The 23564-nt window shown below is 37.9% G+C and overlaps 2 protein-coding genes across 2 annotated transcripts; both read right to left on the reverse strand.

Moving 5' to 3' along the window:
- Positions 1–8861: 8861 nt before the first annotated feature.
- Positions 8862–16609, reverse strand: LOC121638951 (C-type lectin domain family 4 member M-like). Its single transcript, XM_041984067.1, has 7 exons — positions 16468–16609; positions 16129–16244; positions 11729–11827; positions 10842–11636; positions 10623–10765; positions 9900–10009; positions 8862–9784 (listed from the first exon to the last, which is right to left on the reverse strand). The coding sequence occupies exons 2-7, from the start codon at positions 16223–16225 to the stop codon at positions 9646–9648; spliced, it is 1383 nt and encodes a 460-aa protein (XP_041840001.1). The 5' UTR covers positions 16226–16244; positions 16468–16609; the 3' UTR covers positions 8862–9645.
- Positions 16610–20791: 4182 nt separating this feature from the next.
- Positions 20792–22496, reverse strand: LOC121638547 (N-acetylaspartate synthetase-like). Its single transcript, XM_041983391.1, has 3 exons — positions 22245–22496; positions 21849–22013; positions 20792–21438 (listed from the first exon to the last, which is right to left on the reverse strand). Exons 1-3 carry the CDS (start codon positions 22450–22452, stop codon positions 21050–21052), a joined length of 762 nt encoding a protein of 253 aa, XP_041839325.1. The 5' UTR covers positions 22453–22496; the 3' UTR covers positions 20792–21049.
- Positions 22497–23564: the final 1068 nt, after the last annotated feature.

A 23564-nucleotide genomic window follows, 5' to 3' on the forward strand; every position in this document is an offset into this window, starting at 1 on the left:
TGTGACACACATCACACACTTTTATCTACTGGAAGCCAAGAATACATGTTGGCTTATCCACCATCTAAGGGAGAGTTTAATTAGATTAACACAACAAAGCATGTCTGTATCCTAAACTTTGAAGTCCAGCCAGAAAAAAAGCCTTGTAGTTTAGTTTATTTGATTATTATTGGACGAAAAAGAGATGTCAACCCATAATGAGTTGTAGAGGTAGGAACAATTTGGCACACACATACATGTAGCTTCTTGTTTTTGTTTTTTTACTCAGGAATCTCTGTATTCCCGTTTCAGATGTTCTTTTTTCCTTTTTTAGGTGCGGCAGTTTGCTGCTACAAAAGTTGTAATAATTTTTCATGTCTTTGACATTTACTTTTTGTCCTTTCCCTAATTCTATCAAATCAGGTGCCATTGTTACAGACAGCTGGCTAACAGTATTTAGGCTAACTGGCATGTTTAGCAAATGTCCTTTCTTATCTTTCTGTTGGTAAAGAAAATATTAGAAAAAAAAAAGAAGTATATTGTTCAATATATGAAACAACATATTTTAATGTCTTTATGAACGTGTACATGAGGCTGTGACTTTATGTTATCTTACTTTGAGCCTTTGAAAGCCAAAGGATGGTCAATCGAGTGCTCAGACCTGGCGCTCACAGATTCACTGGACTGTGGGAGAGTTGTTTTCAACCTGAAATTAAATTACAGTTTTACAAGATGTCAACCCCTTAAAATCCTAAAATCTTCACCTAAAATGTGTTTTTATTTGTAAAAAAAAAACAAAACAAACAAAAAATAAGTTTTACTGTTATAACAGCACCATGCAGTATAATCTGAAGTACAGCAGCTTCAAAACTAAGTTGCATTTCTGTCTGGTCGAACATAAGTGTTCACTGAATTGTAGCATAGAATGGTATACATCATTCACATCTCAAGAATCTTAGCTTTTTAGTGATGTGTGATGTCCTGGGATGGTAGACTGAGTAAAATACACATTTACTGGACATCTGATGCTGTTGTACTGTGATCAAGGCTGTAATCCAAACAGTGTAAACCAAGTAAACTAAGCAAAGACAGTAGATTCTGGATTTAGAAGCAAAAATACATGTAAAGGCTGAAAATAACCAGTAAAATAATGATATTCTACACATGTAGATATATATAGTATTGAATTGTTTCTGAGTTTTACAGGAAGTATATTAACATTAGAAAAAGGAGAAAACAGTTTTGTATCTGTAATATGTGAAACTAGGTCTGGATTATTTAATGAAGGCGTGTGTGAAGCTGTGACTTTATGTTATCTTACTTTGAGCCTTTGAAAGCCAAAGGATGGTCAATCGAGTGCTCAGACCTGGCGCTCACAGATTCACTGGACTGTGGGAGAGGTGGTTTCAACCTGAAGTTAAATTACAGTTTTACAAGCTATCAACCCCTTAAAATCCTAAAATCTTCACCTAAAATGTGTTTTTATTTGTAAAAAAAACAAAACAAACAAAAAATAAGTTTTACTGTTGTAACAGCACCATGCAGTATAATCTGAAGTACAGCAGCTTCAAAACTAAGTTGCATTTCTGTCTGGTCGAACATAAGTGTTCACTGAATTGTAGCATAGAATGGTATACATCGTTCACATCTCAAGAATCTTAGCTTTTTAGTGATGTGTGATGTACTGGGATGGTAGACTGAGTAAAATACACATTTACTGGACATCTGATGCTGTTGTACTGTGATCAAGGCTGTAATCCAAACAGTGTAAACCAAGTAAACTAAGCAAAGACAGTAGATTCTGGATTTAGAAGCAAAAATACATGTAAAGGCTGAAAATAACCAGTAAAATAATGATATTCTACACATGTAGATATATATAGTATTGAATTGTTTCTGAGTTTTACAGGAAGTATATTAACATTAGAAAAAGGAGAAAACAGTTTTGTATCTGTAATATGTGAAACTAGGTCTGGATTATTTAATGAAGGCGTGTGTGAAGCTGTGACTTTATGTTATCTTACTTTGAGCCTTTGAAAGCCAAAGGATGGTCAATCGAGTGCTCAGACCTGGCGCTCACAGATTCACTGGACTGTGGGAGAGTTGTTTTCAACCTGAAGTTAAATTACAGTTTTACAAGATGTCAACCCCTTAAAATCCTAAAATCTTCACCTAAAATGTGTTTTTATTTGTAAAAAAAAACAAAACAAACAAAAAATAAGTTTTACTGTTGTAACAGCACCATGCAGTATAATCTGAAGTACAGCAGCTTCAAAACTAAGTTGCATTTCTGTCTGGTCGAACATAAGTGTTCACTGAATTGTAGCATAGAATGGTATACATCATTCACATCTCAAGAATCTTAGCTTTTTAGTGATGTGTGATGTACTGGGATGGTAGACTGAGTAAAATACATATTTATTGGACATCCGATGCTGTTGTACTGTGATCAAGGCTGTAATCCAAACAGTGTAAACCAAGTAAACTAAGCAAAGACAGTAGATTCTGGATTTAGAAGCAAAAATACATGTAAAGGCTGAAAATAACCAGTAAAATAATGATATTCTACACATGTAGATATATATAGTATTGAATTGTTTCTGAGTTTTACAGGAAGTATATTAACATTAGAAAAAGGAGAAAACAGTTTTGTATCTGTAATATGTGAAACTAGGTCTGGATTATTTAATAAAGGTGTGTGTGAAGCTGTGACTTTATGTTATCTTACTTTGAGCCTTTGAAAGCCAAAGGATGGTCAATCCAGTATCCAGACCTCCCAGTAATGGATCCTCCAGACTTTCGCTGTGTGATCTTTAACCTGAAATTAATTTACATTTGAATAGTAAATTGTGCCTTTTTTAAATAAAAATGTAATCAAATACTTTATTCTATTGACAATTAAAAAAAAGAAAAAAAAACACAACTCCATTCTCATCTGCATACTTCTTAAAATCACCATCTGTTGAAACAGTGGAAGTTAAACTTACTTTTTATTTTCATCCTTTGATCCAGCAGACTTTTCTGTGGATTCATTTTGAAGGAATCTCGACACAAGACTCCTTACTTTCCCCCTAAAAAGAATCAAGAGTTAAATTGTATTTGGCTAATGCACCATATATTATTATATGAACAAAGGGGCTAAAATAATCTTCTAATGTCTAAACAAGCAGTTGAAAAGATGAACAAATAAAAGTAGCAGACTGTTTGACTAAATATCCAAGCTATCTCTTACTTTTCACCGTTCTCCAAAGGATCCATTTGATGGCTTAAATAATGTTTTCACTGTCCACCTTTGGACCATTCGGCTGCCGGGCCATTAGAAATAAGCACGAACCTGTAAATGGTTTTATAGGTGAGTTATGTCAAAAGCTAAAGTTAGATTTAGTGATTTACTATCTAATTAAAGAGTGACAGCAGGGCTTGTTTGCTGAACTGAACTGTGTGTGACAGCAGATGACAGGACAGTTAAAGTAGTTCCACTTTCTTATTCATTTTAAATGAAAGTCTTTCGTTTTTGTTTCTGTGACATTCTTGGTCAATCCAGCATGCACATGTTTATGTAGGCCTGTTCACAAGTTTTGTTTTGTTTTGGGTTTTTTTATGTTTTAGGTCAAGAGTCCGTGAGAATCTTGACCAAATGTTTTTGGATCTTCATGTGAGTGTAATAGCAGTCCAGCAAGACTACATAAATTCAGTTATTTAAATTAAATTATTAATATTAAAAGTAAATATATAAATAAAATAAATAAATCAGACTGCAAATCAATGCTAAAGCAAAGCGAAACCTCGGGTTATAGTTACGAGGTTTACATTTGCCTTCAGCAGCTTTTTGTGGTATTTTGTCTGGACCTCCATTAATTCTGTGAGCTACCATTTATTTATCATATTAGTGATTAAACAGACATAGTACCTGAAAATACTCTGCCATCTTCTTATAGACTTACATACTGCTCTGCTCTGCTTCTAACTTGAAGCACATGTTGTGAATATAAAAGACTAAAGTTAAATCTTTGATGTTAAGATATGTGTAACATGTCTCATTCAATATCAGATTCTTCTAAGAACAGATTTAGGACAGTGTTAACTGTTTAGTCAGACATGGGAAAATCTAAAATGTAGTCAGAAGAAATGTGGAGTAAAATCTTACCAACCGGAAAGAGCCTCCAGGAGGTATAGACAGCTCACGCTGAGTGAGTTGAGTTGTGGGCGAGAGAGCTGGATGGAAGGAGGAAGGAGAGAGACAGAAAGGACTTTGGATTTTATATCACTATATAATATTATTGGCAAGGTTTTTGGCCTCTCCCTTACATGTGTAATACAATAGTATGTAACTTGCTATTGAGCAAGATAGAAACGTCATCAGTCCTGTTACTGTTAAAGTTTATCATAAAAATCCAACATTTGCATTTGTGTTGAATTAGATAAATAAGAACTGTAAAAAAAACTCTGATTTACTATTTTTTGTGCAAGATTCTTTACATGATCACAATTAGTATGTTAAATGGTCTAAAGAGCAAAGTATAGTTAAGTTTTTTTTTATTTAGATCCAAATATATGTGAATAAAAATTAAAATATAATAAAATCAGCTCAGAGGGATATGGATTACAGTGCGTGCAGAATTATTAGACAAATGAGTATTTTGACCACATCATCCTCTTTATGCATGTTGTTCTACTCCAACCGGTACAGGCTTGAAAGCCTACTACCAATTAAGCATATCAGGTGATGTGCATCTCTGTAATGAGAAGGGGTGTGGTCTAATGACATCAACACCCTATATCAGGTGTGCATAATTATTAGGCAACTTCCATTCCTTTGGCAAAATGGGTCAGAAGAGAGATTTGACGGACTCTGAAAAGTCAAAAATAGTGAGATGTCTTGCAGAGGGATGCAGCACTCTTAAAATTGCCAAGCTTTTGAGGTGTGATCATCGAACAATCAAGCGTGCAAGGTGTGCAATACTCAGGGACATGGCCAAGGTAAGGAAGGCTGAAAAAGGACCACCACTGAACAAGACACACAAGATAAAACGTCAAGACTGGGCCAAGAAATATCATAAGACTGATTTTTCTAAGGTTTTATGGACTGATGAAATGAGAGTGAGTCTTGATGGGCCAGATGGATGGGCCCGTGGCTGGATCAGTACAGGGCAGAGAGCTCCACTACGACTCAGGCGCCAGCAAGGTGGAGGTGGGGTACTGGTATGGGCTGGTATCATCAAAGATGAGCTTGTGGGACCTTTTCGGGTTGAGGATGGAGTCAAGCTCAACTCCCAGTCCTACTGCCAGTTTCTGGAAGACACCTTCTTCAAGCAGTGGTACAGGAAGAAGTCAGCACCGTTCAAGAAAAACATGATTTTCATGCAGGACAATGCTCCATCACACGCATCCAAGTACTCCACTGCGTGGCTGGCCAGAAAAGGTCTAAAAGAAGAAAAAATAATGACATGGCCTCCTTGTTCACCTGATCTTAACCCCATAGAGAACCTGTGGTCCCTCATCAAATGTGAGATCTACAGGGAGGGAAAACAGTACACCTCTCTGAACAGTGTCTGGGAGGCTGTGGTTGCTGCTGCACACAATGTTGATCGTGAACAGATCAAGACACTCATAGAATCTATGGATGGCAGGCTTTTGACTGTCCTCTAAAGAAAGGTGGTTATATTGGTCACTGATTTGTTTTTGTTTTGTTTTTGAATGCCAGAAATGTATATTTGTAAATTTTGAGTTGTTATATTGGTTTCCCTGGTGACAATAAGTGAAATGGGTATATATTTGGTTTTTGTTAAGTTGCCTAATAATTATGCCCAGTAATAGTCACCTGCACACACAGATATCCTCCTAAGATACTAAAACTAAAAAAAGCCCCACTCCAACTTCCAAAAATATTCAGCTTTGATATTTATGAGTCTTTTGTGTTCATTGCGAACATAGTTGTTGTTCTATAATAAAATTAATCCTCAAAAATACAACTTGCCTAATAATTCTGCACACCCTGTAATGTGCAAATTTTTTGATGTAAGAGATTCAGTTTGATTTACTTGTTCCAGCTTTATCGACTTTCATCTTTTAGAATTGACTTAAATGTAATATTTGTCTGAAAATAATATAATTCGCAGTATATTATAAAATCATAGTCCAGTAATACATTTTTTTTTGTAATGCTATTTTTCAAAGTAATTATTTTCACTATGCATTAATGTCTTCATCTGACAGCATCTTGACATCTTCAGAAGAGTTTCATAGCAGGACACTTTGTCTTTCTAAGGCTTCGGGTGTCTTTTTAAATGTTCAGTAGGGAGGTAGTCAAGCCTGCTCAGACCTGGTGTTTAATATGAATCCCTGACAGGATGTAATATTAACTCATTAATATTTTAAATATTAACTATGGCTATGAACAGTTTTAGGTCATGGTAATTAAAAAGAGATTACATGGTAGTGTTTTATTCAGTGTTGGGGTTTTGTGTAGGAGACAGGACCTAAGACAGAGGCAGGAAGTCCATTTAAGAGGGATTTGTTGATCAGATGGCTCTGAAGATGCTGGGACTGGATGCTTACACAGGGAGGAGGGGGGAGTCAGACGGCAACTGCTGGAGAAGACAGACCTGGTGAATCCACTGGTGAGTACTGGTTAATCTATGCAAAGTGAAATGAGATCTGACGGTGAGGGTTTTCCTGATGTGCAGGAATCTCAATCTTCCCAACACGCTGGTACAGAGTGACCAAAGGACTGACTGATGGTAGGTGATTTCCTACAGCTTGAAGAGGTATGAACAATCCTTGAAAGCAGACAAACTGGCACCTGCTGAAGAGCAGATCTGGTGGAATTATCATCTGAACGTTGTTTCAATAGAAGGAAACAAACTGAGATAGTATTCGTATTTATATAAGCATTTAAACAAGATCAGTTCTACAATTTCCTTTTGAAATCTTTAAATATTCGCCGTGCCATCCTAAATGACAAAACTCATCTCTAAATCCTGAACAAGTTTTGGTTGTTTGTAAGTTTACATGAAAATATGACAGATATTCAGTGTGCTGATATAAGTCCAAGCATCCGTTTCCAAACAGGAACATATGAGGTTTCCCACAGTATATGATTACACTGTCTATACAAGTACTGTATATTAAAAGTATGTGAGTTTAGACATATTTGTTCTACCTCTTTGAAGGTTGGTGTGAGTTCTCATGTAGCGTCTCCCACATAGTAATATGGAGAAACCAAGAGCTTGCCACCTACTTGTATGAGTGGGTGGAGTAGTGGAGATTCAAGAAAGACAGACAGATGCATAAAGCAGAAACACACAAGGACACAGAACATCCATGTATGTGGGCCGACTATTACAGCAGCTGTCCACAGTCAGAGTGCATCCATACCATGTTTATAGAAGAAACCATGCAATGGCAAAAACAGGGAGTTGAAAAATGTATAAAAAGTGCTACACGTACCATAAGATTTTTTCTTTTAAAAGATTATTCAATGAGGAAAATACTTTCCTAAGAAAAACATTGCTAAGTGGCATAAGTAAAAGTATTTTATTAATGGTTTAAGAAAACATTGTGATAAATAATCTGAGTTATAGATATAATTATAGCTGGGAGTGTACATGTACACAATCTCTGACCAAAAAAGGAAAAAGAAATAAGATGTACTCAGAGTTATTGTCACTTAAATGCAATTCACATTTTTTTGTGTTAAAATAATATGAACAGTTCAATTCCAATCAATCCATGTAGTAAAGGACAGAAGCATCTCCAGTACAGAAAGGACTGAAAACATGTGCGAAGGCGGTCCTGGAGAGGAATGATAGGATCTCTCCAGAAGCCAAATGGTTGATGGGATTCAGACAAGGACAAACTTTTCCTCTTGTAAAACTCTGTCAATGTTTAATGAGACATGTGACTATCCTCCTTTATGCTTGAAGTGCTGTGTGTCTAAAAATGGAACATAATAGCTTCCTGTAACACTAAAACCAGTTCAACAGCAAAAATGGATCTTAATTAATGTTCTCTGCAAGCGTCACTGTAAAAAAAGCATTATAATGTGTAATAAGGCCATATGGGAAAAACACTCTCCAGCATATGATAATTTGTTGGGTTTTTAAGGATGTTCATTTTCAAGCTATATGAAACGTGTGGGATGACCTCCCTCTAGGGCTCTCATTGTTAAATTCAGAGGATGAATGACTCTCAGATCATTTTAGCTGATGTGAGTTTATACCAATCTCTACTGACAGGAAGTCAAACCCCTGCAACACCATTTAGAGCGTTATCTTTTTCTCACACATCCACATACCCTACAGCATATTAGCAGTAATTTTAAGCCATGTTTCTTCTTATTTGAAGCATTTAAAATAAATGGAGGGAAAGCTGTTAATTGATATTCATTATTATTATTTCTTATTATTTATTTTTCTATTTAACAGAGATTTCAAGACAAAAGTTACAGTCATGAAAATGACTATTTGAATATGACGATGAAATGCTAATTAATTGCATATGTTTCCAGTTTTGATCATCTTTATTGTCCCAAGGAAATGAAAAAATGCAAGCAAATAATTTTTTGTAGCTTTTTTCCTCAGAGTGACTAATAAAGGTTGAAGGATGAGTCTTAAGGAGCTTAATCATTCAAGATCATTCAAGACGATCAGAGTACAGATGTTCCTGCTCAACATTTCAAAGACCAGCATGGGCCAAGACTACTTTCTGGGTCACAATGGAAATGCCAAAATCAAAAGTGAACCCAGGACGCAAATAAAACATGCTGGAAACAATAGTCTCTCAGCTTTCAGAGGTCTCTTTGGATTTGGGTGAGTTGGATGAGGTAGAGAAAGAAGGAGCATCTATCATAGAATAACGGTTTGAGGGTAATTTATTACACTTGTAGCACAACTGGTTATATTTCAATAGTTTTTATTTGCATGTATGAATATCAGCAATGTGTTCTGAAGATATAGGACTAAAAAAACAAATTCCTGTTGCAATGTAAAACGATACCACACTGGCATGTGAAGTTTAGTAATAAAAACAGAATTCAGATGGTTATTGATTAAAATGATTTTATGTCAGATTTGAAACAACACATAACAAATAAACTGTGTGCTAATGTTTGCAGCTAGAAAAACTGTGGAAAAATTAGCAAAAAATATATTCATCAATCAAATAGTAATAGACAAATATGAGAGCATATTGAAGGAAAATCTATCCGTTACTTATTGAATCAAGTTATCATGATAGCCGATTGGTTTGATATAATCTGGCAAGTGAATAAATTCTTACTTGTGTGCTACCTAAAGGAAATAAAAAAAAAGAATAATCAGGATTTGTTTCTACAATAATTACAGATACTAACGGAAACCTCAGTCTCCACTGAGGTTCCACATCGATCACAATAGTCAGACCCTGCTCACAACAACCTGCATCAGCTGTGTCTGCTACATCATCAACTGGCTGCTAAATGTAAAAATATAAAACAGTACTCACCACAAAATAGTTATTTTCAGGCTTTAGTTGTGAGTAACATTATCTATATCTAAATTAAACATATTATACAGATTATTGAAAAAAAGACACTGTCAAAGCTATTGCTGCCAGTTCACAAAGAGAGATATTCCATTTTTTTTTTTACTGTATATACCGTTCACTGTAACCAGTACTGAGCCTATACTACATCTCACAGATCCAGCTTTGCTCCACTGTACAGCTCTCATCATTCCAGTCTCCTTTGTTGTTAGAACGATGCCAGAACTCCACACAGTCCTGGTTCCTTCCTTGGTGACTGTTGGGCTGACCTTTCGCCCAGAACCTGAAGAACAAGAGGAGCCATCCACAATCAGAATAAATCCTGCTCCATCCTTTTGTGAGTGAAAATGACATTGCCCATTATGTCTGGATATGATGTGATATGTGTTTGGTCCTACGTTAGAGTTAGTGGTGTCCCATCCACCCATTTCCAGTCCCCTTCTACTCCTCCATCTGTCAGTCCAATCCAAGCTTCTTTGTCACTGCTGTACAAGCTGTTGATGAAGCTCTGTAAGGAAAGAGACATCCATGTTACTGCAGGGCCTTGCCATGAACTGGCGGCCTGTCCACAGTGCCCCTCTCAGCATCAGTTCAACATAACACGCACATACACCTGACATCATGCACACGTTAACAGAGGAAGTTTGCTGCTCTAACACAGTGCTCTAACGGGATTAATTATAAGCGCAGACAAAGAGGTTTACTGTAATCAGAAACGGAATCAAGCATCTTGCTGCTTTACTGTTTTGGCTGCTTGTGTTTAGACTGTAATGTGAGATTGATATGATTTAAACTCCGATTTCCATTCATCTTCATGACTGTGATTTATTAACTGTGCATTGCAGGGCACATGAACAACCATTTCAACTGGAGGACTTGTTAACAAAAGAGGTGGAAATCCTTGTCAAAGTTGGCCCAGGTTTGAGTTCTGACCTGTTTGGCACTTTGCTGCATGTAACACCCCACACCACACCCTTCTTTGCAACTACTGCAAAGTCTTTGATTAAAAGCCTCCGGTGCCAAAGAAACAGGTGAACACATCTATGTCAAACTGTATGACAGTTTCACAAAAAACAATGTTATGTGTGGACAGAAAATCAATTGACTGTGTACAGACGCACCATTTCCTCCTCACTCTTTATGATTGCCAGGTCTGCTCCTTTACTCTGACAGAATTCTCTGCTCAAGTTCCAGGTTTTCTTCACCGTCGTGGTGTAGTAGCAACTGTACTGAAACTTCTGCCAGCCAATGGGGCATTTCTTTTCTGCAATTTGAAGAAGTTGATTAGTTATCATCCTGTGAGGAAATTTTGCAGCTTTTATCCATTTCCTTCTGCTTACCCTGAATCGTTGCATTCATTTTTTCAGTTTTCTCCAGTAGCTGGTCTCTCTCAGCAGTCAGAGTGTCAGTTTTTAATTTGAAGACATCTCTCTCTTCTGTTACATTGCTTAACCTACTTTGAAGCTCATTTTTTTCCTTAACAGCTGACGCATACGATGCCTGTAAATCATTTTCTGCTTTTTTAAGTATGTTGCAGCTTTCCTGAAGAGTTTTCAGTTCGATCGTTACGTTTTGGTGGCTGCTTGCTAGCTTGTCTTTCTCACTGGCTGAGAAGTTGTATCTGCCCTGTAAATGTTCTACTTTCTGTATCATGTCATTGTAGCTCAGCTGCAGCTGGTCTCTTGATCTGGTTACATTATTAACTTTGTTCTGCAAATTGTTTCTGTCTTTTGTCACAGAGTCATAACTGGCCTGCAACTCTTTCTTGTGACTGACAACAGATTCATATTCTGTCTGTAAACTGCTTTTGGCTGCACTCAGGGAATCTTTATCTCTCTGCAGCTGGCTTTTAGTGGTTTTTAGCTGTTCTAACTCTTTGTTTAAAGCAGTGGTACTGGCCTGTGACTGGCTTTGACTTTGTTTAAGTTGGTTTCTTTCGCTAGTCAGTGAAATGACACTGGCCTGTAATTGGTCTGTTTTCCTTTGTAAGGAATCAGACTTTTGCTGTAAATCATTACGGCTTGTCTCAAGGTTCTTTTTCTTGTTTTGCTCTTGTCTTAGGTTTTCTTGCAGGGCATCTTTTTCCTTAATCAGGGATTTTAAATTGATCTGATTGTCTTCTTCTACATTTTGATCTGCCAGGAGGAGAGATTACACAAATCAGTGGTTTTATCTTAATATTAAACAATGTGAGCACATGACCGAGAAAACAAAATGGTATACTCACAGTGGACCCTTTGACCTATGACTCCAGCCAATAGAAGAACACACAGTATCCCCAGGCACGCTGTGGCAATCTTGAAAGGGCTGTTCCTCAGTGCATAAACTGAGTGACAGCAAACAAAGCAGAAGCAGAAGCTTAGAATTGAGGAAGTGATCCAAGGAACTTGTGGTTTTACAGAGCGTTCTTGCAAAATGTGCGTGCAAAGACATTCATTTAAACCAGATATCATGTTGGAAATGAACAATTAAGTTTAATTTTGAAAGATGTAAAACATTTCATTAGTGACATAAAATTTTACACATTTTTATTCAATACAGTGATTTGTAATATCTGCTTCATTGACCCAGTGCAACCAGCTATTTTACAGGGAAAAGTATTTCAGTATAAGAAACTGCAGCAGTATTGTAAAAGAATAAGATATGAAAATGGATTTGAAAATCAAATGTATTATGTGCATCATATCTTATTTAAAAACTTTCAATCACGCTTTACTGACTTCTGTTCTGATGTTCGAGTGTCATAATGGGAAATTTACTTATAAGTTGGTGAGTAACAACACAGTTCATGGTGTTTGTAAATCTGCAGTTGTTTTCTTTGGCGATAATGCAGTAACAGCCTTTCCAGCTGCCACCAGGGACCCATTAGAGCACATCATTGATTTTCTGTGTATTGAACAAGCCAATCTCAGATGAGAACACATAAAAAAACCAAAACTGAACAAAGGCTAAAAAAAGATTGTAAATATAGAAATGAGTCTTACATGTTGCACATGACTATGTTAGCTTTCTATATGTTATCATGTATATGTTTGACTTCTAACAACAATCTCTACATTAATCTAAGCGTTAGAAGGAATCTAAATGTTAGCTCTATATGTAGCTCTCATTCATCATTAATATCTCTGGCTAAATTTAGATGCTTTTAGCTCAAGTAGAGAAGTGTTTACTTCTGAATGTGAAGCTACATAGTTATCAAGATTATGTCAAAAATGGTAGAGGCTGCAGTTGAATGCATAAATGCAAAATAATTTTAATAATTACTATCCAACAGGTGTACTGTGCACTGATAACAGCCATGTTACACATTCCTGTGGTAATGTGGGATTGGTGCTGGTGAATCCAATAAATTAATATTTTATTTTTATTCCCAAACATGGTGAAATCTGGGGTAAATGCAAATGCTGAGTCAACATCTTGGGCAAAGCCAATACTTCTGCAAAACTTTCACTTTAAACCAAGTTAAATTAAATTACCTTGAGAAGAGATGTTAGGACCATTTTGCTCTGTTTACACAACAACGATTCAACACTAAACTTTATCCTTTGGGTATTTTTAAAATTTCATTTACACAACAGGGGAATGAAAAATACCTCCATGAAGGGGAAAGCACAACCAGACCAGAAATGATGTAGTACACATGCCCGGCCTCTAGTGGGCAGTGAAACGATACACCCAGGTGTGCACCACATGCTCATAAGACCACAAAACACAACAATAAAAGTGTTGTTTGCCAGCATCCATGCCGATTCATCCATAGATATCTACAATAAAGGCTAGATGCTTCAAGGCAGAGCTTTGAACGTCCTCACTGGCAGCCATCTTGCCACAGGCTTGCTCTATGGTCTATGGATCTATGGTATCTGAGGGAAAGTGAGCTATCTGCACAAACGCAAATACTCTATTTCGTTGAAATCTTGACGGATTTACAAACTATTTGGTTTCTTACAACAGTTATTAATGTGGCTATAATTCTGGATACTTGAGCATGTTGAACATTATACATATAAAATCCTGTTGTCATTCAGTTTTAGTAGCCTAAATATTGATTTAACATAAATACCTTGTGCGTGTGTACGTTCATTGCACCTGTCTGTTTATTATCAAATGAAAGTCTATGGTTAAAGGGGTAGTGCCCTCAAAAATTTGTTTTTTGAGCTGTAAACAACACAGTATTAATTAATTATGATGAAGACCACATATACTGTTGATAAAGTTTGTATTTTTCAAATTTATTTTTACAGGAATTTGTGGATGAAAAATAGCTCGTGAGCCCCTCTACAGGGTAAAACCAGGTTATGTTTTCGTGACATAGAGAGGATATCTACGTCACAGGAAAATTAAAAAAACCCCACAGCCCCTGCCTCCACATGCAGATAGACGGTCCTGCCCTGCAGGCATAGAAAACTACGCCCACCAATGCATATGAAGGGATGTGAACTTATATGGTGTAGATTTGCTAGTTTCAAACTTCTTTCAGTTTCTAAAGAAACATTCCTGCAATGGGGCGGATTTGTGCTTTTGAGGGGTGTAAAAGTAACACCAGACTTTATTCTTCACCTGCTGATCCTCATTTGGCAACAGACAGCAGCTCAAATCATAGTAGCGGCAACTTACAGCGGTACTTCCTGCAGCTACCACAACATGCCGCGAGTCTCCACAGCTTTCCAGAGCTGCTGGAGCTGCTGACAGGCCAGCATTACAGCGCTCACGGCTCAGACTGATGCGGTTCAGGGCCACCTTGTTCATGTGTAGCTGAGGAGATTCTGGAGGGGAAATGTCTTCCACCTCAAAGACCGCTCTGTGGCGTAGTTGCTTTGTGAATCTGGCTAGTGACCTGAGCTGCTGTCTGTCAATCATTTCTGCCTGTGTATCCCGACCCGCCCGCTCTCTGCTCCCTGATGACCCCACACCTCCCACCCCAATCCTTGCAGTTTCAGGCATTTTTCAAATTTGGCAGTGGGTGGAGTTACGCAAAAAGTAGGGGGTGTAGTTACACTTTAAAACTCCACTCTAGAATCTTTGGCTATAATTATTCATTATCATTATTCATAAGGATGCATTGTCATAGCTACATGTCTGGCGTTTATAATAAACTAAACCCCCCCAAAAAATCACTATAAAACTGAGCAAGTTATGGTTATTTATAAAGTGCATTCACTATTAAAATAATGTTATGAGTGAGCGAGCTGACTATGGCAAGATGGCCGCCAGTGCGGATGTTCAACCCCATTGGCCAGCAGCGTGGTTAAGACATCTAGTCTTTATTGAAGATATCTATGGGTTCATCAACAATGCCAACAATGGTTCTTGAAATTGTACCACTAACCAGCAACTAGTCCTCCAAGATTGTATCCAGAGGCGTTTTCATCAACAGATCAGATCAATTAAAAAGATGCAGCAGCACAAACATGACACAGAGATACACCTTGTTCTGATTTTTGTGGGTCAAGCAGAGTGTGCAAGTTCAAGATGATAGACATGAATGACGTCATCGTCCCCAAAAGATTCCAGTTCAAGTTTACACTGACAGGACATTTCACTCTGGAGGCTGCTGTCAAATCTGTTTTATAGACCTAGAACTCTGTTACCATGTCAACAAGAGGCCAGAAATGTTTGACTGTCTCAGCGTCATGGTGTAAACAGGGCCCTAGATGCCTTTTAGGTATTTTTCAACCAAAAAATATTTCCAACTCCGTTGGAAATTATATATTGTAAATATGTTATGTTAACTACTGAAGGCTGTAAGATGCCATAAAAATCCAGGGAAAAAAAAAATGATAGAATTTCAGGTCTGAGTTTAGTTTTCTTGACATTTGAGGAATTTTTCACCCACCCCTGAAAATGCATTTCAATAATTTACAACAGCTCTCTTAAGTTATTCGTTGAAAGAGAAATAATAGTTGCTGAGGTTTTTCTTTCTTTCTTTCGTTCTTTCTTTCTCTTTTTTTCAATGTTTGTCACGATGTTTCTTTTGAGAAATCATAATAGATTATAATAGGGCAGTTAAATTAGTCAATATTTAAAAAAGACAATTGTTTTAGATATAAAGAAATCCCAGAAAGGGTTATTAATAATAATAATAATAATAATAATAAACCTCCCAGATTTAGAAATGTAAATATCATTCTAGCACTGGTTTGGGTGATCAGCCAGATTAGTGAATAATTAAAATGGGTTTGTAAGATCTTACATTTAACTTCTAGGTGTCTGTCTTATGATTATACACTACTGCCTAAATCCGGGTTTAATGCATATATTTAATAAATGCCTTTAACTAAGCCCAGATGTCTACAAAATTTCACTTTGAGCCCAAACAAAACTCAGTTTTAGCCTAAAGGTTTATGGATCATATCTTTAATGTCTCTTTTAACCAGAAAACGTGCTTTGGTTTGTGATAATCTGGCTTTGAAAGCTGATAAAGTGGAGAAAGGTGCAGAATGATTTTGATGCCAGAGGCAACAAGTACTACACCCATCTGACACTCAAAAGTCCTGTCTTCACTTTTCTACTTGCTTTCAGTTGCAATAAGGTTACAGCTAATACAATACATAGTTAGGGAAATTTAGATTCTTAGATATTTTTGTTGATGTGAGAAAGTCCATTTGAAATTAAGATCATTGTCACCTGAGCAGTGAAGTCGGTTGCCACCTTCAAAAAACTGCTTGTAGGCAATTTTACTTTCATCATTTGTCACTGTGGATGCGCGGTACTCGACACTCATCTTTATTGGAGGCTGGAGTCTAGTAAGAAAAATATGAATAGCGGCATTAGTGTCTGAAATAACAGCTGAGCTTTCAGTGTTCAGTGTAAGAGAAGCACAGCTCCTGTAATGTAACAAAGAATAAAAAGTATGTTTTACATTTCCTATGAATCTGCTAAAATTTCTCTGTAACCTCTGTTACAGAATAATCCAAGATCTAGATTAAAATGCTCATTAACAGCAATGAACTAACTGAGTCTTACCTCTTAAAGAGACAGTGGAGGAACTGGAATAATGAAGAAGCTTGTTTTCAGCATAGAAGTGCAAAGTTAAGTTACTTCTTACAACTTAATGTAAACTTTATCAAACAGAGTTTGATATGTCCTCATTTGCTTGTAGCCTGTTGGACAGAAAGTAATGTGGGAGGAGCGAGAGGCTCTTTCCGTCCTCTCTCAGTCAAAAATCAGTCAAAGCAATGATTTTAATTTAAATGATATGACGTTTCAAAAGTGGTTTCGATCTTACTCTGCGTGTCTTAAACCTTAATGAACTGATGAGACAGCAGTTCTGCTAAATCCTCAGACATGTATTTATGATGTTTCAGCATCCTGAGAAGTTTGAGTCATGAGGAGTTCTAGTTGTTAACATATTTACAAGAAACTTTTCCAGAATCTTTTTAGTGGAAAGAGGTGACTCACAGAGTAGTAACTTCCTTCTTACAGGGTGAACAAGTGTGAAATGTACTCAGTAACATCAAAATGTGCATTTGATATTTAAATCATGAGTAAAATATGAGTTTGTCAAATATCGAGTGTTTACCAAAGTTAATGTGCCTAAAAAGGAAGTTTTGCCAGCTTAATTTTTCCATCAGAGATGTTGGAGAAAAGCATGAAAAGATGACCTGACTCAGACTTTGTCACAATATGTTGATGTGAAAACTTCACCGTCAGCATTTTGAGTTTTGTGAAATCTGCTCTTCCTCATTTGGGTAGATGTTAGGAAGTTTCTGTAAGTCTGTGCACAAAGACTGCAACTGTCATTTGCACGGACTCTGACTTTTATTTCTTTGTTCAAACAGAAGCAATCAGACTTTTCATACCTGTTTTAGTCATTATGCTCCAATAAGCAGAATTATGGAAACCAGAAGATCATTATGGAAAATAGAAAAATATTGTCTCTAACGTTATTCATAGTTTTATGAAATGAATTAGGAATGTGTTCATATTCCCACGTGTTTTGGGAAAGTGGTTTATAGATTAACTGTTGGCTGGGAAGGGACGACGTGATCACCCCTGCCTTCTGCTCTTCAGAAAATGTTAGGATCCATTTTAAGGTTCTGTTACTTGTTTTAAAAGCTTTAAATGGTTTGACAGCATTATATTTATCATAGTTGATACATCACCATGTTCCTGCTGGAGGTTCCAGGCCCAAATCCAGGTTTGACTGGACCTTTTCGGTGGCTGCTCCTAAACTGGACAAGTCTGCCTTCGCATCACAGAGCAGCTCAAACTTTCTGGTTTTAAGTCCTGATTTAAACCCCACTTCTATGCACAGACTTTCAAACAAGTTGAGCCTGACATTTGTTTTCCCTTTGTTTTTTATCCAGACTTTAATTATGTTGTGTGTTTGTTTTTATCACATCAGTCCATCAGGAAAATATTTCACATCAGTCCAGTTCTCATAAAGTTACAGCGGCTTCCTGTATATCACAGAACTGATCCTTTACCAAAGTTCAACCAGTACGATCACTTTACCCACATTTAACACTAATTTAGAAAGAAATGATAATTATGATAGAAACTCTAAATAAGGGCCAGGGAAATGATACAGAACCACAAATGGACCACATGTATGATTGTGCAAGTATTATTGTTCCAAGTAATTTAAGGGCAGGAGTCTACTTCCTATAGCAGGAAGTCCTTTAGAAAGACAGTGTTACAAAAAAAAAATGTTACAAATTCACAGTGAGCTGGATAAACATATTTAAATATCATATAAAATTTGCATTGAAATTGGAAATGATTCATTCATATTTGGGACATGTTTACAATTAGTCAGTGACACTTTTGCACAGACAATGACATGTTTATGGCTCACAGAGTCAAGTATGGGAAGAAAAGATTAAGATAAGTCTCTAAACGGAGCTGCAATAAGCCGCTACACCTCTTATTATCTGGCTCAAACAGCTGCATTTTTTTACAATCAGTTTAAGTGTCACAACAGCCAGACCAAGAAACACCACACACAGACATGAACACTCCACAAATGATAAAGTTTATTCACACACTCATGGACCACCAACAATTTAAAGGCTTAACCATTTGGTTTTTTTATACTTAACACTAATTATGTTGTTTATAAAGCTTAACTTAAACAAATAAATTTTAACTTTAACCAACACCCAAACTGCAAAACAAGGAGAAAATATAAAAATTAAGTAACTATTAAACATCAGTGTTCAGCCTTTAAGTCAAACTCGGCTCTCCACCATACAACCTCTCCAGACTTTGCCTCTTAAATGTGACATAACAGTTGTTTCATCACTATTTAAGGAAATGTGACACTGTGTTTCTCTGTACAGACATTTTCATGTCCTGCGTTTCATAGAAATTGTGTCATAATTCAATAATGATATCAGATTTTGGTCCTCAAGGGCTTTTTTAGATGTTTTAGATGTTTCCCTCCTTCAACACACCTAATTGAAATGAATGGGTTATTAAAAGGCTTGAACAGAACTCAACCCTACACCCTTCCTGGAAGTTTGGTCCAGCCAGCGTTGTGGTTACAGCTGAATCAAGATCCATTCATTCTAATGTAAGGAATAACTGGCAGCCAGATCTCAGGTGAACTTCTATCTCTCAAAATGTAATACTACCTCAACCAAACGTCTTTAAGGTTTCAAGTCAACATTTTGCAAGCTTTTCCAGCTGCTGCAGAAAAAGAGAATGCATCCTTGAAGAGATGGAGACTTTTGCTGCATCTTAAGACGTTTCTATTAGAAAGATTTTTTAAAATGTTGAGAACAAAACATTGGGAAGATCCTTTTCATCTGAATCAGGTGTGTTGAAACTAGGAATGATCTAAAACCTGCAGAACAGTGGCCCTTGATGACTCGAACTGGACATCCCTGGATTAAGTTTGACTTTCAGATTTAACTACAGTGTGTGCAGAATTATTAGGCAAGTTGTATTTTTGAGGATTAATTTTATTATAGAACAACAACTATGTTCACAATGAACACAAAAGACTCTGAATATCAAAGCTGAATATTTTTGGAAGTTGGAGTGGGGCTTTTTTAGTTTTAGTATCTTAGGAGGATATCTGTGTGTGCAGGTGACTATTACTGTGCATAATTATTAGGCAACTTAACAAAAACCAAATATATACCCATTTCACTTATTTATTTTCACCAGGGAAACCAATATAACAACCCAAAATTTACAAATATACATTTCTGGCATTCAAAAACAAAACAAAAACAAATCAGTGACCAATATAACCACCTTTCTTTGCGAGGACACTCAAAAGCCTGCCATCCATAGATTCTGTCAGTATCTGGATCTGTTCATGATCAACATTGTGTGCAGCAGCAACCACAGCCTCCCAGACACTGTTCAGAGAGGTGTACTGTTTTCCCTCCCTGTAGATCTCACATTTGATGAGGGACCACAGGTTCTCTATGGGGTTAAGATCAGGTGAACAACGAGGCCATGTCATTACTTTTTCTTCTTTTAGACCTTTTCTGGCCAGCCACGCAGTGGAGTACTTGGATGCGTGTGATGGAGCATTGTCCTGCATGAAAATCATGTTTTTCTTGAATGGTGCTGACTTCTTCCTGTACCACTGCTTGAAGAAGGTGTCTTCCAGAAACTGGCAGTAGGACTGGGAGTTGAGCTTGACTCCATCCTCAACCCGAAAAGGTCCCACAAGCTCATCTTTGATGATACCAGCCCATACCAGTACCCCACCTCCACCTTGCTGGCGCCTGAGTCGTAGTGGAGCTCTCTGCCCTGTACTGACCCAGCCACGGGCCCATCCATCTGGCCCATCAAGACTCACTCTCATTTCATCAGTCCATAAAACCTTAGAAAAATCAGTCTTATGATATTTCTTGGCCCAGTCTTGACGTTTTATCTTGTGTGTCTTGTTCAGTGGTGGTTGTTTTTCAGCCTTCCTTACCTTAGCCATGTCCCTGAGTATTGCACACCTTGTGCTTCTTGGCACTCCAGTGATGTTGCAGCTCTGAAATATGGCAAAACTGGTGGCCAATGGCATCTTGGCAGCTTCACGCTTGATTTTCCTCAGTTCATGGGCAGTTATTTTGCGCCTTGTTTTTTCAACACGCTTCTTGCAACCCTGTTGCTTGGCAATTTTAAGAGTGCTGCATCCCTCTGCAAGACATCTCACTATTTTTGACTTTTTAGAGTCCGTCAAATCTCTCTTCTGACCCATTTTGCCAAAGGAATGGAAGTTGCCTAATAATTATGCACACCTGATATAGGGTGTTGATGTCATTAGACCACACCCCTTCTCATTACAGAGATGCACATCACCTGATATGCTTAATTGGTAGTAGGTTTTCAAGCCTGTACCGGTTGGAGTAGAACAACATGCATAAAGAGGATGATGTGGTCAAAATACTCATTTGCCTAATAATTCTGCACACACTGTATTCTCATGTACAACCACAGCTGACATGAACTAAGCTCTGTGTCTTTTCACATCTTCAGCTGCCTCCACACTTTGGGATTCACTAACTTTTGCAACACAAAGTTTTTAATTAAGATATGTTTCAACGTGCTAAAAAGATCAAATTTAGACTAATCATCTGCACCGTCAGTAAAGTCAGTGATGTTCGTTTGAAGTGTTTTTACTGTTTCTAACATTAAGGCTGTAGTGATGATGTCGCACCCTGTAGAAAATTTGTTCCAGTAAGGACTGCCTCGCACCAGGTGTAATGTAGCCATTGGTGACCCCCACACAGTGAAAACCCAGACGTTGGTAGAGCTGATGTGCAGCTGGTGTGTATGCTGTGGTCCCCAAAACAACAGACGAGTATCTGTGAGCGACAGCAAACTCCAAAACCTTCTGTCCCAGTGCAAAACCAACTCTAGACCGCCGATGGCGCTGGTCAACGCACATCCGCTGCAGCTCCACAGTGCTCTCTGACCGGCCGACCGCTGCTACAACACCCACCACTTTACCCTGCAGCACCGCTACCCACAAACAAGAGCCTGAGGGGGAAAAAGCATATAAAACTCCACAAGTCAGGATCATCAAATATATTTTGCATTACTGTTCATTCCTGTGTTTGTCATGCACATTTCTTTTATCATTATAGATCTTTTGGATTATTTTTGCTTTACAAGATCTATGAGACTCGCAGCCTTTTTTTAGTGTTCCACAAACAAAACTGTTCAGTTATTTCACTACAGAATATTTAACCTCAATTAACCTCAAAGCTGACACTCAGAACATACATTTGGTTGTAATTTAATGCAATGGTTTGTAGTTTTTACCAGCCTAGAACTTTCTGTTCAGTTCTGACACAATGCTCTGATCACTGGCTGTCAAGTGGCTGTGAATGGTACTACGATGGATCACAGTCTTTTTGTGCATCAACTGCGCATTATACTTCAAGTACCTGATGATTTCATGTAAAATCCCTCGATGTCTTCCATGTCTCTGCTCAAGGCTAGCCTCAGGTAGCCATGGATCACACGTCTGCTGTAGAAGTAGCGCATACACACCACAGCTGTTGGGAGGAGTCCTATCACCCACCAACACATGGTGATGGCGAAACATATAACTGCCAGGAAAAGGATATTTGTGGTGTTAATGCAAAAAAAAGTTATTCCAAGTAGCAAGTCAGGAGGAAAAACCAAATATATTCTAAACAAATGATAAAAGGAAAGAAATATGAAAGTTGATACACCACAGAAACTCAGGACTCAGCAGTTTCCTGCAGCTACCACTTATACATGCCAAAGCGACATAAGAAATTAGAAAAATGTGATTTTTTTAAAAAAAAGTATCTCACCTGTCATTGCAGCATAAAGCAGAAGACTCTCTGGGTGATGTCTCAAACCTCTAAAGGCTGTGTCTGGTATCATCTCCATCAGACCTTCAGAAAAAATCCTCTGCACTTCTGGTTTGTCAAAAGGTTCAAACTCACGAACCAGTATAGTCTGTCCATTTTTGTCTTTTGCTCCTTTGTTAACATCCTGTTTTAGTGCTTTATACTCCATGTCAAACTTGAGAAACTAAAGACAGCTTAGCAATGGCATGCAAGAGTTTTATACGTCACATTTGTATGGAGATAGCATGGTGTTGCTAAGACTGTCACTGCTAAAGTTGAACGAGTGTTTATCAGTGAGGCTCCCTGCAGATAAAGACCTCGCACTTGTTTAGAGACCACTATACACCCGCTTATCTATAATAGGCCAGGAGTGAGAAAGAAAAAGTACATAAAAAGGAGAGAAAAAAAAGCTGATTAGTTTGATGAGACAAACCATTAAGTAAAAAACTGCCCCCGCCTATAGCACTTACATTACAACTCCCAACTTTAGAAGCCTCTTCTTTTGGCTTCCGCATCCGCTGACAGACGCTGTACAAGACGTTCTGCCCGACTTTGCTTAATTTTTATTAAGTTTTATTGGCTTTTAGCAGTTTTAAGTCTGTGTTAAGCCTTTTAAAAATCTGAACTGTACAGTCACACTATTTTTAACTGTAGCTTTTAATATTCTGGTTTTATAAAGAACAGTTTTAGCCAGAAATCAGAGAAGGCTTGAGTGCGTGCAGCTCCTGCCTGATCCGCCTGCAATTGGGTTCTCTCCCCCACCAACACACTAGGGCAGCTTCCTGGTTACCGGTGAGTCATGGCTCCACCTACCTCGACATCCAGTTGTGAAAGCTGCATCAACCTGAGCCAGAAGGTGATCAAGCTGGAACAGAGAATTTCCACTCTTTACCAAATCCTGGAGGCTGAACACGAACTGGATACGATCCTCCTCGGCCAAACTAAAGCCGCTGCTACTAGTGCTCAGCTAGCCGACACAGCGCCCTGTCCAGATGATGTGTCTCGGGCTCCCGCCAATAGTTAACCTAGGCACACAAACTCAACAGATGCCTGCGATGCTGGTGCTCCTGCCATTGCCGAGAACCGCTGGTTCCAACTCGGGGCTAGACCCAGAGTTCCGGTCAGCTCCACTCCAGCCGGAGCCGTGGACCGAGGTCGGGACCCGCAACGGCTGCAGAAGGGACCGGGCGAGCCGTCTGTCGTGCTCTCCCCTCACTGACGGCGTATCCCTGGAGAACAAGTTCAACGTCCTGGATCCTGTGGATTTTCCTCCTCTGGCCG

The sequence above is a fragment of the Melanotaenia boesemani genome, chromosome 4 (genome assembly GCF_017639745.1).
Source record: "Melanotaenia boesemani isolate fMelBoe1 chromosome 4, fMelBoe1.pri, whole genome shotgun sequence".
In the NCBI taxonomy this organism is placed as follows: Eukaryota; Metazoa; Chordata; class Actinopteri; order Atheriniformes; family Melanotaeniidae; genus Melanotaenia; species Melanotaenia boesemani.

Bases quoted from the DNA above. Each gene is read 5' to 3' on its own strand.
- LOC121638951 (XM_041984067.1), bottom strand. From the start codon at position 16,225: ATGAGTGTCGAGTACCGCGCATCCACAGTGACAAATGATGAAAGTAAA. The intron at 11,828-16,128 runs GTGACAATGATC...GCTGTCACTCAG, and splicing joins CAACCGACTTCACTGCTCAG to TTTATGCACTGAGGAACAGC. The intron at 11,637-11,728 runs GTGAGTATACCA...TCCTCCTGGCAG, and splicing joins CATAGGTCAAAGGGTCCACT to ATCAAAATGTAGAAGAAGAC.
- LOC121638547 (XM_041983391.1), bottom strand. From the start codon at position 22,452: ATGGAGTATAAAGCACTAAAACAGGATGTTAACAAAGGAGCAAAAGAC. The intron at 22,014-22,244 runs GTGAGATACTTT...TTTTCCTGGCAG, and splicing joins GCTTTATGCTGCAATGACAG to TTATATGTTTCGCCATCACC. The intron at 21,439-21,848 runs GTACTTGAAGTA...TTTCCCCCTCAG, and splicing joins ATTTTACATGAAATCATCAG to GCTCTTGTTTGTGGGTAGCG.